This window comes from Conger conger, chromosome 19 (assembly GCF_963514075.1).
Source record: "Conger conger chromosome 19, fConCon1.1, whole genome shotgun sequence".
Lineage (NCBI taxonomy): Eukaryota > Metazoa > Chordata > Actinopteri > Anguilliformes > Congridae > Conger > Conger conger.
Window position 1 is genome coordinate 15,153,751 of NC_083778.1, and position 18,542 is coordinate 15,172,292.

General features: G+C 48.7%; 1 protein-coding gene across 1 annotated transcript in view; it reads right to left on the reverse strand.

The window, feature by feature from the left end:
* The window catches only part of itpr2 (inositol 1,4,5-trisphosphate receptor, type 2), a 77,872-nt gene that overhangs the window by 44,893 nt on the left and 14,437 nt on the right, over positions 1 to 18,542 (reverse strand). Inside the window, exons 6-25 of the mRNA XM_061229042.1 lie at positions 17,639 to 17,737; positions 16,911 to 16,994; positions 16,001 to 16,147; positions 15,590 to 15,685; positions 14,053 to 14,100; positions 11,121 to 11,293; positions 10,525 to 10,624; positions 10,010 to 10,170; positions 9,244 to 9,385; positions 8,001 to 8,159; positions 7,355 to 7,527; positions 6,798 to 6,917; positions 6,212 to 6,394; positions 5,773 to 6,024; positions 5,255 to 5,402; positions 4,659 to 4,806; positions 3,958 to 4,151; positions 3,475 to 3,598; positions 2,992 to 3,043; positions 2,364 to 2,529 (exon numbers count right to left, since the gene is read on the reverse strand). Of these exons, the coding sequence (XP_061085026.1) occupies positions 2,364 to 2,529; positions 2,992 to 3,043; positions 3,475 to 3,598; positions 3,958 to 4,151; positions 4,659 to 4,806; positions 5,255 to 5,402; positions 5,773 to 6,024; positions 6,212 to 6,394; positions 6,798 to 6,917; positions 7,355 to 7,527; positions 8,001 to 8,159; positions 9,244 to 9,385; positions 10,010 to 10,170; positions 10,525 to 10,624; positions 11,121 to 11,293; positions 14,053 to 14,100; positions 15,590 to 15,685; positions 16,001 to 16,147; positions 16,911 to 16,994; positions 17,639 to 17,737 (2,769 nt within the window). The remainder of the gene's footprint in view (positions 1 to 2,363; positions 2,530 to 2,991; positions 3,044 to 3,474; positions 3,599 to 3,957; positions 4,152 to 4,658; positions 4,807 to 5,254; positions 5,403 to 5,772; positions 6,025 to 6,211; positions 6,395 to 6,797; positions 6,918 to 7,354; positions 7,528 to 8,000; positions 8,160 to 9,243; positions 9,386 to 10,009; positions 10,171 to 10,524; positions 10,625 to 11,120; positions 11,294 to 14,052; positions 14,101 to 15,589; positions 15,686 to 16,000; positions 16,148 to 16,910; positions 16,995 to 17,638; positions 17,738 to 18,542) is intronic.

Genomic DNA, 18,542 nt, shown 5'->3' on the forward strand with positions numbered 1-18,542 from the left:
GCCGGGGATCAGGGGCGCCTTTCTGCGGCCATATTTCATCCACGCCCCTGACTCGGTCGACCGGATTAGACTGCTGATGTTTTGGGATGAAGTCAGGACTTCACTCGGTTTCGCAAAAAGGTATTTCACAATTTTAGACGGGCTTGTTGCTGGGACAACAGTGTCCCAAGGCAGAAACCTCAGCTTTAAAAGGTACAATAGATAATTTCAGACTTCAAACGGTCAAGAGAGGAATTGCAGCAACAAACGCCCTCAAACCACAACACTGTTTATCCCTCCCCCTTTCTCTGTGAACACGCAGACGTGGAATAAAATCTAAAACAAGAAGCGTTATAAATCCTGAAAAATGGGGTCAGTGAGTATATATCCTTCACGGATGTCATCTTTTCCTTCTTTATCTTGACCCTACATGTTTGCATAAGCGCACAACGTCGAGAACCTTTTGCCGCTCTTTCACAGCTTAAAAACTGCTTGCGGCCTCCCTCCCCCACCCTAACGAGGCGGCTAAGGTGACAACGTCTAATGACATCAGGTCCCTCAAGTCACAGTCCTGCACAGACCCGTCGACCACGGGTGACCATTGTGCAGCTGTTGCTATGGGAACAGTGAAATAATAGCAGGGCTGTACACCGGAACCTACACTCACTAATAGGCAGTTATATTCCGATTTTGAATAGAATGGCTATGAGTTAAATGGGGCCCTGGAGTCCTTTATGACGTGCGTGTGCGTGCGTGTGCGTGTAGGTGTGTGTGCCACAATTACAATGGCAGTCACACAGGGGAGTCATATTCATGTGAATGCCAAGTAGTGGTACGTGTCCGCTATAAACATTTAATGACATTACATTAATGGCATTTGGCAGACGTACAGTTGATTAGACTAAGCAGGAGACAATCCTCCCCTGGAGCAATTCAGGGTTAAGGGCCTTGCTCAAGGGCCCAACGGCCGTGCGGATCTTATTGTGGCTATACCGGGGAACAAACCACCGACCTTGCGGGTTCCAGTCATGTACCTTAACTACTACGTCACAGGGCACCCGGTACAATGTTCTTCATTTTTATTTTATTTTAATCACCACTGGTCCACCTCCACAAAGGGTTCCCACTGGGGAACTGACTGCACCATCAATTTCCTTTGGGAAGAATAATGTTACCGGTACAACTATGTTGACACACTGTTTGTTTTTGTTTCTTCTCAGCAGCGCCACATATTGCTGATGCCAACACCGATGCTGTAAGCCACTGTGTATAAGAGCATCCTCAAAGTGATTGTGAAATAAAAGCGTTTGCTTTTACCTGTAAGCTTTTACCGGCGGCCATTTTGTGTAGTGCAGGCGGCTATGTGCTACAGTATACACACACACACACAGACCAGAGAGCCATCTCCCTCACTGTCACTGTTGCCATGCGGACACCTAGCCTGTCTCTGGGAGGAGATGGTGTGAGGGTGACCTCAGGCAGCCTCGCAGATATTAACACTCCCAAAGCCCCAGAGGGGACAGCCCCAACTGTGCTCAGAGCAGACCGCCAGTCGCAGCCCGCTCAGAAAACCCACCAGCCATTTAATGAAAAACCCAGGTCTGAAAGTTTCATTCGGTAATTATTTCAGACCCCAAGACTTCGCCGAAAAAGGCGAGCAATTAACGTCACAGGGTAGGTTTCACAAAGAAGCTTATCTGAGGCTGCTTTTCTTCTTAAATTCACCACTTACAAGAGAACGCATTACAGGGGGGGGGGGAAGGACTTCTGCCATGCAATGAGGTCAAAACAAAAAGCTGATAAATCCGGCGAATCGTGTTCGGACTGGATAATTTTGACTGTCGCCACGTGAATACCAATTGATATTTTCAACGAGAAACTGCAAACAAATTTAAGAACTGACGGAGTGGAACGGTCTACTGAATACAACAACCAATCAATAATCAATACTGTTGCAGCAACGTTTTAAGCTGGGACTTGCTGAACTAAAGAAGGCCTGGACAGAGTTTTGTGCATGAAATGTTACCTGCAAATGACACTTGCAAACCTGTCAGATGTAGTCATAATCGATAATAATGTAGAGGTGAAAAAATTGGAAAATGGAATCATCCAAGCTCAAACACTGATTAAATACTCCACAAGTATTCATAAAAAGTTATTTTTGGCCAGTGTAAATGTGAAGGCCGGGTGGCTAAAGTCCATGACTGGGAGCCTGAAGGTCGGTGGTTCAAGCCCCGGTGTAGCCACAATAATATCACCGCAGCTTCGGGGCCTTAACCCCCCAATCCTCCAGGGGAGATTGTCGCCCTCCTTAGTCTAATCAACTGTAAGTGGCTTTGGATAAAAGTGTCAACTAAATAACAGTAATGTAACAGCGACCGTACCTGTTTGAAGGCCTGCAGCACCTCGGCTCTCTGGCTGAAGTGTTTGAAGAGCAGCTGGAGGGATCCGGACACCAGCGGCGGGTAGTCCTGCATGATGAGGTGGATCAGCACCCGCAGAAAGGTCCGGCCCCCCTCGTCGTCCAGCTCCACCGGGCTTTGCTCCGCACTGCGACCCACCGCCGCAGACCACAGGGTTAGCGGAGTTAACGTGCTAACGTGCTAACAAACACCTGAATCACCTCAAAACACCTGCACTGTAGAGTGCTCATGGGCTCACAAACACCTCCATGAACTCAACATACCTGTGCCACAGACCGCTAACGAGCTAACAAACACCCAACTCACCTCAAAACACCAGCACTGCAGAGTGCTAATAAACACCTGAATCGCCTAAGACTCCTGGCTCCAGAGTGCTAATGAGCCCATAAAAGCCTGCATAAACTCAACATGTCTGAGCTGCAAAGTGCTAACAAGCTAACTAACACCTGTATCAACTCAACATGCCTGTGCCACACAGCGCTAATGAGCTAACAAACACAGCTTGTTTTTGGGAATCACTGGCTCAATTACAGGTCTTACAGGGGAAACTAAACTTGTGAGGGAACTGAACCCAAAATGCAAAACTTACCTTCCAGCAAACATGGTCTCAGCTTGTGCTGCAATCAAATCTATATCTGGAACTTCACAGGCAAAGAGGACAAATCAGCAAAGCATCATAAGAGACGGATCCACACAATAAAACGTTCGAACTGTGACAATTACTGTGAAAACATAAAACACAAATACAATAAACAGAAAATAAATAATTATAGTAATACTGTACTATAATGATCTATTATATACACACAATTATAGCAAAAATATTATTATATTCTGCCGTCATTTTATAAATATTCATATTATTTTTCTATAACCTGCATGCGGAACATTATGAAGCACAGACATTAGTATAAAACACAGGTTGTGAAGCAGTTCCCGCAAAATGTGGCCTCATCCTTGTTTCCAATGAAAAGGCAAACCAGGTAAGCATTCCATTTCAATTTCAATTTCAATTATAACTGAAAAAAAAAAGGCCAGGAATTTAAATAAACAACATGAAACGCTGCCTCACCCGACAGCGTCATAACATCATTTACGGACAGCGAGCCGTCAGGGAGGGTACTGTCTCCAAACTCCTTCTTGTAGATGGACAGCAGGTATGTGATCCTGTAGTCAAGCCTCACGCTGAGAATGAACTGTTGGGAACAGCATTAGCCGTTAGCATCACAAGCATAGGCTAAACTGAACAACCCTTAAATCTGCGCATTGATGTTATTAATGCTACATGACCATATTCTTTTCACTACACGGTCTTGACACATGCGCACCCAACACTGCGCAACAGATGGGTGGTTATTTATATGGCTCTAGTATCGGACTCTTGAGGAAGATTGAAAACTTTTCAATGGACTCCCAGTCCATTAAACCGTCTGTATTGGTCTCAGTTCTGTGTACTCAGTTCTGTGTATTACGGGTTCGTCCCTGTGAAGTTGTGCAGGTGAGGAGCCTCCTATATGTTCTACTGTGAAAAGGTCACTCCCAACACGGGACTGACCTGGAGGATCTCGATGATCTTGAGCTTGGTGTTCATGACGGTGACGTCCTCGCAGTCCGGGAGGCTGGGGGCCTTGGTGTGGCGGGGGATGGGCTGGCCCTCGGGCAGGCTGTGGGGCAGGACCGAGCCCCTGCTCAGCACCATTTGGCTCATCATTTCCCCCACGCCGTGGATGGTGCGCATCACGTTGTTCCCTAAAACATCCAGAGCACATCACCTATATCTCCATAGATCACTGCGAACACGACCAGATCTGAAGCACATGGTTCATCTCCATAGCCACTGTACATAACATAGCATATCTGAAGCAGATCACTTGTCTCCAGAGCCACTGTTCGATAATATCCAAAGCACTGATCCTGTACACTGTATCAGATCTGAATCCCATCGATTATCTCCAAAGCCACTGTTAGATCATATCTGAAGCACATCATCCACCTTCATAGTCACTGCACATTACATCATATCTAAACCCCATAAAATGACTTCATAGCCAGTGTTAGATCATATCTAAACCCCATAAAATGGCTTCATAGCCACTGTTAGATCATATCTAAAGCCCATCAAATGGCTCCATAGCCACTGTTAGATCATATCTAAACCCCATAAAATGGCTTCATAGCCACTGTTAGATCATTATCTGAAGCCCATCTCCCGTCTCCATAGTCACGGGACGCTGGTGGAGATGTGAAGCTGCTCACCCGACTCGGGGCCCTTGCTGATCTTGTCCATGAAGTTGGGCATGTGCTGCACGATGTCCAGGATGGCCAGCAGGGTGCGCGTCAGCCTCAGGAGCTCGCTGAAGCTGTAGAACCCAAAGTAGACCAGGTTGCGAGCCAGACGAACCACCTGAGGGGACATTGAAACATTAGACCGCCATTTCATGAAAGTGGTTGAGTTTCTGAGGGCTCCAGATTTCCGTATTTCATGCTAGTCCCTGTTAAGTAATCCAGGGTAAGGATCCTTCTAAGCGCATCTTGCCTCGTCTTGACTGTAAATCATGGATTTTTTACCCCAATTATGAGCCCATTATCTCTTATTCGATACATTTTTGCACATTCGATACATTTTTGTTCCCAACCTCTCGGGGTCACTGGAGAGCGACGTAACACGGACCCCTAACTTACTTAAAAGGTACAATATTGTTGTGTTAAAACATTGTTACAAGACCATTGTAAATCCCTTCCAATCATTGAAAAAGGCTCACTGACAGCTGACTCACCCTCTGCCTGTGTTTATAGTCCTTAAATTCGGGCATGGATTTCCTGGATTTAATCCGAAACCAGGGACCCCTTACCTCAAGGGTGAGCTCGTTCTTGTCTTTGTCTCCGAAGGGGAAAGGCTGGTTGACGACGTCTTTGAGGTATTCCTCCACAAAGTCCATTGTGTGGGTAAACTTCTTCTTCATGGCTTCGCGTGTGATGTCCGTGCACTCGTAGTTGTACCTGCGGGGCCAGAGAGGGTTCACTACGGATAGGGTCAGGGTCAGGGTAAGGGATAGGGTTAGAGCAAGCATTAGGGTCAGAGTTGGAGTTTGGGTCACTCTCACTCACTCACGGACGGAGATTTTGGAGGGGATCTCGTTCCACAGACGGGTGCAGGGTTAGGGTTAGGGTTACAGGTTAGGGTCAGGGTAAGGGTAAGGGTAAGGGATCGGGTTAGGGTCATAGATAAGGGTTTGCGGTCACGCTCACTCGCAGACGGAGATTTTGGAGGGGATCTCGGTCCGCAGACGGGTGCAGGGTTAGGGCTACGGTGAGGGTCAGGGTAAGGGTAAAGGTCAGAGATAAGAGTTTGGGGGCCATGCTCACTCACTCGGTGACTGAGATCTTGGAGGGGATCTCGGTCCATAGCCGGGCGTAGCGCACGGGCACCACGGCCTCCTGGGGGTCGCGGTCCACGTGCATGTGCAGCATGAGGCGGCAGAAGGCGGCGCGCAGGTTGTAGGGCAGGCAGTCGTCAAACATGCAGCGCAGGATCAGGTCCACGGGCAGCTGGCCTGACACCTGGTTTATCGCCAGGTACTGCCGGTCCAGGCACATCCGCGCGAACAGGTTCAGCTGGTACCTGCAGAGGAGGGAGCCAGAGAGTAAATGGTAAAATGGCAAACGGTTGGCGCTGTACAATTGATGCTTCTCATTCACCCGTTCATACACACACTCACACGTCAATGGCGATGGGCCGCCATGCGAGGCACCGACCAGCTCGTCAGGAGCATTTCGGGGGTTAGGGGTCTTGCTCAGGGACTCTGTACCTGTAGTAGGTGATGATGTCCATGTCCATCTTGTGGTTGCCTTTGGCGTCCTGCGCCAGGTGTCGGATGGACTTCCCGTGGGGCTCCTTGTGGCTGTCGATCCAGTAAAGCCACACCTCCTCGTCGTCCCCGTCGTCCACTAGCAGCGAAGTTTCTAGAGCGTTCTCAGTGAGGGGGATCAGCCTGGCAGAGCACGGCATCAATCACAGTTAGAATTGACAGATATTTGTCCCATCTGACTATTTGTTCATATCATGTGGTTTTACATTCTTTTACAGGTTTTCAATAAAATGTCTAACTCGCCTCTTCCAAAGTTACAAGTGTCTGCTTCTACTTGCTTCAAAACAGGGATCTACAACCCCTGGTCCGAGAGAGCCACAGGCTCTCTGTGTTTGTTGTTACTCTGCACTGAATTAACCAATTAAACAGTTGAATCCACCGGTTATCCATCTTCACCTGGTTGATTGGGTGTGAATTCAGTGCAGATTTTCAGGTGAAAACAGGACCGTGGTTGCAGACACCAGCCCATTTGGGCCAGATAAAGAGGTATGTCTCTGGCGATGTGGATGAGACGCGGGAGACTCACTTGGTCCGAATGAGGATGTCCGCATTGCTGGGGTTCAGCATGAATTTGCAGATGAGCTCCTGAGTGATGGGGATGGCCGTCTGATTGGACACACAGAGGTCCGAGAGGTAGTCCAGGAACCTGACCAAGAGTTTGAGAGGTTTAACTGCATATATTATTTGAGACACACCTTATTTGAGACGGCCAACTCCTAAATCCCTGCAGTCCTTGCTTTCTTACCTGTAGGAGGATACTGTGGGTGATTACTTGCTGTTCCTCTGCATTGTAAAGCTAATCAAACCGTGTTACACTACAACACTTTCAACAAAAGCAATGCCGGCTTTGTTCCTTTTTCCACTCCCCTTCACTTGCAACTATTCTACATGCAACGATGCCCACTTTTCTTTAATTAATTTCCGCAATTACAGACATCCCACCCTTGCTTGGAGTAAACCAGAGAGCCGTTCGACGATCTCTGCGGCTTCACATAAGAAAGCTTCAGAAAGGGTCACTCTGGCTCAGCGTCCGACGGGTCTTTTCCCGCCCCTTCCCGTGGACTACGACCTTTGCCCCCTGACCTGGGTTCGCGGTTGCGGCGCAGCAGGTTGATGAAGGTCTCAATCTCCTTGGTAGTGATGTGCTTCTCCAAAAGCTTGCGGTTATTGTGCAGGAGCGCCGTGATCGTGTCCTCAGCCAGGATCTCATACCCGATCTGGGACTGCATGATGGAGAACTTCTTGGCGATGTACTCCTGTTTGGGGTTAAGTGGGGGGTGGGAGGTAGACGGGCGTCAATCCCTTCGCTTGCCTGATCGCTCACACTCTCTCTAGATTCAATACGCTTTATTGGCACGGAAAATGCGTACAATTGTACTGCCAAAGTGTGTTGGATGAGAGAAAAGGAACACATGGGTGGGAAAAAAAAAACGAAAACAATAATAAATATGGATAATATATATGAACAGTAACCGATGTCAGGTAGGTATCGGATATAAAATAGGTATTTGCGCATCACTTTGCCTACTCCAGCGGTCTCCAACCCTGGTCCTGGAGAGCGACTGGCTCTGCTGGTTTCTGCTTTCACCTTAAAATCAGACCCAGGTAACCAAATGAGGCGAGTTAACTGTGTGATCGACTGCTGTAATTGCTTAATTAAGTGCAGAGTGACAATAAGCACCAGCAGACCCTATCGCTCTCCCTGACTCTCCCGCCCCGCAGAACCTGCCTGGTTCTTCCGGTAGTCCTGCTGGGAGTGCCGCAGCACTCTGTAGCAGAGGCGGAGCAGGTATTTGAAGGGGGCGTAGCGCTGGTCCCCCAAATCCTCCAGCTTCAGCATGGGACCCTCGCCCAGGTCTGTGAACGGGGCCTTCAGGATCCCGAAAATCTGAGGGGCACAGAACAGGGGCCGTCTTTTTCCGCATGCATCAACCAATCATATGGCCCATAGAGCAGATGGAGATTAGTTTTATAGTTAAGTCTGGTACAGGTTAAATAAATCTCTGGGGCCACGATTACAGCGAGGGGGTCCATAAGTATTTGGACAGCAACACAATTCTAAACAGCTACGAGGTTCACTCCTTGCGGCCGACAGTCTGCATTTTAATTCGATGGCATTTACATCCATATTTTTACTCTCAGAAATACCCCCCCCCCACCCCGTCTTCCTGCAAGACGCCCCTTCCGTAAACGATCCTCATTTTTTCCCTGTGACACGCCGGTTCTTCCCGCTATAATCCGGCTGAAGCGGGCTTGTTCCACCGTCATCTTCAGATCAAGATGTACCAAGGAAGATGACACGCAACACCAAAATAAAAGTGAGGCAATTTAACATACCGCCTCCTGTGATTCCTCTAAGCCGGAAAATGTCAGCCAGGCATTTAGACTGCTATTAAGATGCTCCCCACAGACGGGCAGACATTTTAAACGCAGACACAAAATAAAGCAAAAAAAAACACTCCAGTGCATTAAAAAAACTGCTTCTGAGGGGAGATAAAGGGGGATGATATTAAATATTAATCCAAACATCACAGGTTAGATCACCCGCAGGTTTGGACAGGGACATAAGACTCAGATGGCAGAGATGAGATTTATCTCGACAAGGGACAATGAAGCAATGTATCGGCCATGTTTTCATTTTAAATATTAACCGAAAGCTTCATATTTACAGTGCTGCTGCATCACCAAGGACTCATTTTCTTGTGTAGAGGCAGAGGCTTCAGACAGATATCCACAAGGTTCAAAGTAGGCGAAGGTAAAATAAAAAATACAAATTCGCTATTACACCCCAGAGAGTAAGAGCATAAGCTCCAAATTGCAAACCCCCAGGGTGCAAATGTGGGAAGTACTCTAGTCAATTCCATGAACTCATATTCTGATATTGATTAATATAATTTAAAAACATATGCTCTATAATAATAATGATAATGAGAATACTTATTACTAAACAGTGCGGCAGTGGTGGAGCTGACCTGGGCCAGAATGTTCTGCTCCCTCATGAGCTTCTGCCTCTCCCGGTTGGGCTTGCAGATGACCACAGACAGGACCTCCTGCCCGTTGTTTGGGACGTCCGACACGAAAAAGATCAGGTCCTCCAGGAGCTTAATGACGAACCTGAGGAAGGGGTGGGGAGAGGGCAGAAGAGCGTTGGACAATGAACAGTGTACTGGTGCTTACTCTGCTGTGTAAATGTGAGAAACTGACTGCACTGATCGTGTGAATGTGTTAAAAATTAATTTAGGGGTGCAGTTACAGGTCTGGATGGAGGGCCTGTTTCACAAAGGAGGATTACCGAGTTAGATGTATGACTGTACTAAAACCCAGAATCCACATAAACCTGGAACCTGGACTTAAGCAGGAAGAACTGTTCTGAGTTTTACTCCGTGCAGTTATCCAGCAATGTTCTGAGTTTTACTCCGTGCAGTTATTCAGCAATCCAGCTAAACCAGCGTGACTCAACTCCACATCCTGCTGGCCACAGTTTCTGCAGGTATTTACTCCTACCGTGCGCTACACCGCCTGATTTCACTAAGTATCCTACCTGCTTGGCTCAGACAAGCAAATTAGTAAAATCAGGCTGTGTAGTGCACAGTTGAAGCAAATGCCTGCAGACACCGCGGCCCGCAGGACGTGGAGCTGAGCATCGCCGAGCTAAAATCCGCAATCCTGCTTTTTGAAAAACCCACCAGGACCACCTCCGGCCCTCCAAGCCCATGGTTCAGCCGCGGCCGTGGTTACCTGCGCTCGTTCTGGGCGATGTTGCCGCTCTGAAGCTTCTTCACGGTGGACTCCAGCACCTTGTTGGCGTCGTTGGCGAAGTCCAGGTCTCGCACCTCCGACAGGGGCACGCACACGATGGAAAAGGCCTCTTTGTCCTCCTTGGTGGGACAGGTCCCAATCTGTGGAACCAAGGGGCCTTGTCAGGTTCTGACCACTTGACCACAGAACCGCGCATTCATACATATCGTCATTTTAATTTCAGTCCTTGGGGATCCCTTCCATTTCACAGCTCACTGGCCCCGACCACAGATAACCTTAAGAAAAAAGCTAAACAAAGAAACCCAACAAAAGCATGTTCTGAATGTATTTTTAGATAAAATCCTTTATTTAACCAGAGGAGAATGTAATTCTCTTCCTCAAAGACGCCCTGGGAGAAATGTCAGAGAGAACACTTGCGAGTTGGGAGAGTGAGAGAGAGAGAGAGAGAACAGGGGTTGTTCTTGGGTGAAGAGCCGGGGGGGGGGGGGTTGAACCTTGAGCATGACGGGCCTCTCTTCCCCGGCGTCGATGGGGATGTTGGTGCTGGTCACCCAGGTGTTTGTGCAGAGGTGCCGCAGTCGCACGTAAGAGTTCCTGCAGAAGAGGACGGGGAAGGCGTGATGTCACCACCCAGAGATGTGATGGCACCAGCCACTTGCATTGCACGGTGAATCAGTTCTTCAACAACATGGCCTTTTTATAAAAATAAAAAAAAACGGTTCAATGATAAACATTATTTTGAAACATCAACATTGGTGACAACCCCGGCAGAGCGGTGGCCCAATTTCAGCGCCCCCTTGTGTCCTGGCTGTACTCGGCTTTGGCAGGTAAACAACTGCATCAAACTGACGCCTGCACCAAGGTCTGTTACTTCAGCCGTGTGCCACCCCGAAACATTGTTAACACAATCCATTTATACAGCCGGACATTTCCTAGTTCTGGCTCAAGGGGACAACGGCAGTATCACATCGATTTTGCTCAGTTTGACTCAACGACCTTATTTCTTTTCCTGGGTTAATTCTGTGTGAACAACGTTAGCGGATCATTTAAACGGCGGCAGGGAGAGCCGTGATTGGCCGGGAGGCGTCACCTGGGCACCAGGCAGTCGGCCCGCTGCAGGGTGGTGGCGTCCAGCTCGAACAGGGACGCGATGTCGTTGCCGTGGGGGACGGAGATCAAGGTGTAGGCGATCTTCTCCGGGGTCTGGCGCTTCTTCTTGGGGGGCAGCGGCGCGCCGTCCGTCTGGGCGGGGACCGCCGTCTCCTGGGCGACAGAGAGGGGGAAACGAATAACGCACAACGCACAACAAGGACAGATCCATTTCAGGAGCTCCGGCCAACTAAGTAATGAGCGGTCCCGGGTCAAATAAGTAATTGCTTTCAATTAAAATACTTTTCCAAGTTTTACTAAGCTCGTCTGGTATAATGGAAACTATTAAATACTCTCTAAACTGTAAACCCACTCAAGGTCACCGAGATGATGACATTTCTTCCCCATTCTGATGTTTGACCTGAACAACAACTGAACCTCTTGACCAAGTGTGCATGCTTTCATGCATTTAGGTGCTGATCTTATTGTGGCCAGCTTGCGACCTTGCAGGTGCCAGTCATGTACCTAAACCACAGTGCTACAGGCTGCCCTGTCACCTCCTCTGCCTCAGAGTTTGTGGGTTTCCCTCGCTGTTAGCATTTAGCGCTGTTCGCCTAGCAGCCCCGCCCCAACTCAGCCCCACCTGGGTCTCTCACGGCTGAACCCAAACCCAAGCCCAACGAACTAGCCGATTGCAAAATGGCCGTCCGCGGTTCCGTGTGCGTCGTTGACATTTGCGAGTCTCTGTTTGGAAACGCAGTTCGGTCGAAATTAACGGCTTGTTTATCAGTCGGCTGTCCCTTGGGGTGGGGTTTCATTTTTGGGGCACCCCCTTGCTCACTTATAGCTCGCAAATCACCGATGGCGAGTGTGTTCGCCCCGGGCGAGGCTCTCCGCAAGGGCGAATGCAGTCTAGAGGTGACACTCGAGCACGCCGCCAAAACTCAGTAAAGGGGGCGGGGGGGGGGGGGGGTTGCTTGTTTAAATAAAAACAACAGTGGAAACACTCTACCCCTCCTGCAGAGGTAAAGATTATCGGTGCTTGACCAAACAGACGGGAGATTTCAGACGCTGCTTTCGCAGACCCGAGTGTGATGAAGGGAACCGGGGAGGGCGGTGGGAGAAGAAAAGAGGAATTTATTCTCTCTCTTTCACCCACTGCTCACCTCGCTCCACTGCAGAAGCAAGACAGATTTCCTAAAAAGGAAATACCAGCGATGCCTCGTCGAACACCGTCCTCTCGATCAATAAAAAAAAAAATATATATATATATACATATGCGCGAAATATAACGCGTATAAGACTAAATAAGCAAGTAGTGACGTTTTGATTACAGCGCTTGTTATGCAGACGATTTTCAGTTTTTCTGCTGATGGCGTGAACACCAGCGGCTCCGGCAGAGTCCGCTTCAGAACCGCTGAGCCTGGAGGAGAGAGGGAGGTCACGCCGGGGTCGCACAGAGTTCACGCCGGGCCGCCGCAACTCCACGGGCTGAGTTTCTCGCTTGTGCGAGGGCTGTGGAGAACTGCCACGCTCGCTCTCCGCCTCTCTCAATCAATCTCAATCTCTCTCTCTCTCTCCCCCATGACTCATACCAAGGCGAGGGCAGACGGCGTGGCCCTGCTTTCTCTCTCCCTCTCTCTCACTCCCTCCATCCATCCCCCTTCTCTCTACCTCTCTTTACCTTTCTTTACCTCTCTCTCTTCTCCCTCTCTCTCTCCCTCTCCCCCTCAACCTCTCTTGCTCCCTCCATCCACCCCCCCTCTCTCCCCCTCTACCTCTCCCTCTCCCTCTCTCTCCCTCTCTCCCTCTCCCCCTCAACCTCTCTCGCTCCCTCCATCCACCCCCCCTCTCCCTCCCTCTCTCTCTCTCTCTCTCCCTCCCTCCCTCCCTCTCTCTCTCCCCCTCTCTCCCTCCCTCTCGGGCAGACAGCACGTCCCTCTCTCTCCCCGGGCTCCCCGATGCACAGACGTTATGTAAGGCTCCTGTCTGCGCTGCTGCTGCAGCGACCGCGCCGGAATACTAATGCGCCGGTGAGGTGAGGAAGAGAGAGACAGAGAGAGAGAGAAAGAGTGAAAACCAGAGACATGGAGGAAGAGAGAAAGTAACAGAGGGAGAAAGAAAAACAGAGAAGGACGGAGAGACGGAGATCGAGAAAGGGAGGGAAATAGGAAAAAAGGATAGAAGGGTGAGAGATAGACAGGTAGAGGGAGAGCGAGAGGGAAGGGGGATAGGGGGAGAGAGAGAGAGAGAGAGAGAGAGAAGGGGAGAGAGCATGCAGATCTGATTATGCAACCCTGCTGGTGCTGGAGGTGTGGGAGGGAGACCCCAGGATGCCACTGCTGCAGTTACCCAACTTTCACTGCCTGACAGACAGCTCCACTGCTGCAGTAAGAGCCACAGACTAGATCACATCACCAATCAAGTTAAAACGACCTCCGAAATAAGCACACCTACAGACGATGAAGCGACCAATTCCTCCCAAATAAGTGCAACTATAAACTTCATGAAGTTAAAAATCCTCCCAAAAAAAGGTACCTATAAATTACTAAGCTGCTTTGCAGGTGAAACAGAGCAGACTTGGATCAAACACACAATGGTTCAAGTACTTTTCTACATTTTCAGTGATTTATTTTTTGAGTGTTTCTAAGATGGTTACACACAGTGGTTCTACTGAGCGCACTCCACTGACACAATTACACTACCACTAAGCATCCATCTCTTACAGGACACCATAGCAGGAGTGCGAGCGTGTGTCCGGACATTGAGAGGGTTGTATCCATTGGCGCGAATTCTGGGAGTTCTGTGAGTACTGAATGCGACTTTTCCCAGATTTATTCAGGGGATGCTGATTTTTCAGACGTGTGGGGCCGCCGATATCTCTCTCCGCTGTGGAAGGCAGGACAGGGCAGATAAACCACAGGCAGACTTACCACGTCTTTACAGTCCCCGCCACCGGCAGCCTGGAACTCTGGATTCACCTGCAGGCAAGAGCAGACCTGCATCATTGAGTCCCGCACTGGCACACTGTATACTCACTCAGCACACTACTGAGGACACTGCATACTGCATACTTACTCAACACACAACTGAGGACACTGCATACTGCATACTTACTCAACACACTACTGAGGACACTGCATACTCACTCAACACACTACTGAGGACACTGCATACTGCATACTTACTCAACACACAACTGAGGACACTGCATACTGCATACTTACTCAACACACTACTGAGGACACTGCATACTCACTCAACACACTACTGAGGACACTGCATACTGCATACTTACTCAACACACTACAGAGGACACTGCATACTCACTTACACTACTGAGGACACTGCATACTCACTCAACACACTACTGAGGACACTACATACTCATTCAACACACTACTGAGGACACTACATACTCAGTCAACACACTACTGAGGACACTGCATACTCACTCAACACACTACTGAGGACACTACATACTCACTCAGCATACTGCTGAGCACGCTACATACTCATTCAACCCTCTACTGGGCAAACGAGCAAATCCAGGGTGCCCAACTCCTGTCCCAGAGGGCCGGTGCACGTGCGGTTCTGCTTCAATTCATCACTCAACCAGTCATTCTGCCTCAAATTCACTCAACAGCTGTTCGCACCGGTGCCTGATCACACCCTTATGGAAACACAGGGAAACATTTTTCACCAAGGAGACGCGTGCCATGCTGCAGACATAGCCCGTGTTTCCCATCAGCAAAAATGTCAGAGGAAACAAACGCCGAGGCGAAATAAATGAATCAGAGGAAGTGTCGACTCGAACACCAGATGGGCCCCTCCGCGCGAACCCTGGGAGCAGGTCCCCGGCACTGCTTGGAAACGGCCCTCGGCAACGGCGCACCACCGCTGAAACTCTGCGGCTCTGACGCGCGGCTGCGGAAGGCTGGCCCGGTGGCGAGATTCCAAGGAGAACACTGCCCTCTGCAGGCCGACTGCAGCGGCTGCAGCTTCGCTCCGGCACGCGGTTGAAGCAGCCCGACCTCAACGGCGTGCAACCGATTGTTGGCCCGGGATACTCACAATGAGCAAAAAATGTCTGGTCTGCGTGGCCAAGGAGACTGGTTTATACAGTAATGTGCACAAGTCTTAGGCCTATCTGAGAATAATTCTTAGTTGTTTTTTTTGTGTTCGGCATTAGTGCATCAGGAGAAAAGAGCATCCAGTTTCCAAGAAATTAAATGTCACAGAGAATTGTTTTGTACTTTAACATATTCAGTAATAGACATTACATTACATTCTACATTTTTGTCATTTGGCAGACGCTTTTAATCCAAATGCGACTTACAAGTGCATAGGTTCTTCCACAGGTTTTTTTTTTCCATTAAGTGTTAGGATTAGACAAGAGGGATATCGGAAGGGGAGGGGGGTGGGGGAGGAAATCAGCAGGGAGGAGACCACTTTTCTATTGGTTCTCACCTCCGCCGCGAGGTAGTTTCCCGTGGCCAGGTGCTTGAAGCGGAAGAGGCTGTTCCATTGGCCGGCCCCTCCTCTACAGGGGTCGTAGTGCACGACCTGCAAAACATCACGCAACCTTACCAACTGCAAACCACTACTCACACCCATCACACAAATCCACTGGCTCCAAATCATGACTCACCATGACACAAAACGCTGCTCTCTGGCTACCAGAGCTTAAAGAATGAGCTAGAAGGTCCATTAGATGCTCTTAAGACATTTTAGAAATTGTTCAAATGTTTGCACACGACACATACAGAAATGAATATTTAATTTGCTCTTGCCCTATTGTACGTCATTGTCGGCCCTGACCAGTACGTTTCTGACGGAAATGGCGGTGTGTACGGATGACCGGGGCGGCGGTGGTCTTACTTCCACTTCCCAGAGTGCCTTGGAGCTGGTGGCGGAGGTGGCGGACTGGCGGAGGGTGGTCCTCAGGAAGATGTGCTGCTGCTGCTTGTACTCATCGCAGGTCAGGAACTTCTCCTGCTCGGCGTGGAAGAGCCGGACCACGTCACCCTGAGAGAGAGGCCACACCATTAACATTTAATATGAGATTACCCTGAGAGAGAGGCCACACCATTAACATTTAATATGAGATTACCCTGAGAGAGAGGCCACACCATTAACATTTAATATGAGATTACCCTGAGAGAGAGGCCACACCATTAACATTTAATATGAGATTACCCTGAGAGAGAGGCTACACCATTAACATTTAATATCAGATTACCCTGAGAGAGAGGCCACACCATTAACATTTAATATGAGATTACCCTGAGAGAGAGGCCACACCATTAACATTTAATATGAGATTACCCTGAGAGAGAGGCCACACCATTAACATTTAATATGAGATTACCCTGAGAGAGAGGCCACACCATGAACATTTAATATGAGATTACCCTGAGAGAAAGACTACACCACGAACATTTAATATGAGATTACCCTGAGAGAAAGACTACACCACAAACATTTAATATCAGATTACCCTGAGAGAAAGACTACACCACGAACATTTAATATCAGATTACCCTGAGAGAAAGGCCACACCATGAACATTTAACACCACCGCATCACCCTGAGTGAAAGACCATACCATGAACATTTTTACAACACCACATCACCCTGAGAGAAAGACCACACCATGAACATTAATATCTCGCAATATCAATATCTAGCCTGGTATTGAAAACCTCCAGATTCTGCCTCCTGTCTGTACAGTGTTCAATTCTTATGGTCACATTGAGAGGGGGCCAGCAGCAAATGACAATGCACTTACCCCTTTTAAGATGTCCTCCTTGTAGTCACTGAACTTCATGAAGAGAGCTACTTTCCAGCTGGTGTTGCAGTTCACAGCATTGACCTAGGAGCCCAAGGAGTCAAGAACAACAGTGACCACAATTTAGCCTTCAGCCTCAGCCCCAGCAACTCTAAACAGCATAACAGCTGGAGAAATACTTGTTTCCACAATCTCTTCCCCATGACACGATCCATAAATCCAGATCATCAAAAATTGAAAAATCTCAAAGCCATCAGAAGTGATGAGTCGGTTGTGTCCAATCATGAAGACCCACAGCAGCTGTCCACAGATATTCTAAAACGCAGTAGTTGATACCAAATAAAACCTTCCCTGAAAATTTTAAAATGACATCTCCTTGGCTGACGACTAATTAATCTGAAACAGTCTATAAGTCTTTGGTTTTTTTGGATCCCCCCCCCCCCAAAAATTTTTATTCTGTGCAGTTTTAAGCAGGGATCCTCAATCTTTTACAGAAAGGGATAGTGTGGGCTGCATGCTTTCGTTCCAACCAAGCAGTTACACAGAATTACACACCTGATTCTACTAATCAAGGCCCTTAAGAAAGACTCTAGTGAGCGATCAGTAGTCAGGTGTGCAACTTGGTTGGCATGAAAGCCTGCACCCTCACCGGCCCTTTCTGGATATGATTGATGTGGAAAATGGAGCCAATCGTGACACACAGGCTGTAAAGGGGCGGAGCCTCTCACCTCCTTGCAGCCGGGGTTGTCGAGCAGCTCAATGTTGCTGGCGTGGAGCGGCTGTCCCGCGTTCACGGGCATCAGAACCACCTTGTCCCCCACCACCACCTGCAGAGCAGAGAGCCGGTGAAACCAGACAGCGAGAGCAGACATGACCACAGGTAACACGCAGGAGAGCACACAGACCAGGGATGGGGTCACTTCCTGTTTTGATGTTACCCGGCGACGATTTCCTTTGGTGTGAGCGGCTAAAATAAAAAACCCTGTCCTCCTGTTCAGTGTGCTAAAATAACTTTGCTGCGTTCAGAATGGTGAGAATAACAGAAAATCTCAACTGAATAAAATCATGATTTCTTGAAGGTGAAAGTCCAACCACCAAAATGCAACCACAGCCCAGCATAGAAGCATAAACACAAACACCCATCCTAACACGGATGCCAACGTGGCTTCCTTGTGTGGACACTCACATGCTTGTGTGTGTGTGTGTGTGTGTGTGTGTGTGTGTGCGTGTGCCTGTGTGTATGTGTGTGTACGCTTGTGCATGTGCTTGTGTCTGTCGCCACCTCTACAGCCACAAGTGATCAGTTAATGGACAGAGCCTAAAGTCATTACACAGCAGGAAAGACCAGCGGACCAAAGTGACCAGGGATGGGGTCACTTCCTGTTTTGATGTTACCCGGAGACAATTTCCTTTGGTGTGAGCGGCTAAAATACCATGTCCTCCTGTTCAGTGTGCTAAAATAACTTTGCTGTGTTCAGAATGGTGAGAATAACAGAAAATCTCAACTGAATAAAATCATGATTTTGATTGCACAAGTTCTTGGAGGTGAAAGTCCAACCAGTAAAATGCAACCACAGTCCAGCATAGAAGCATAAACACAAACACCCATCCTAACACGGATGCCAATGCGGC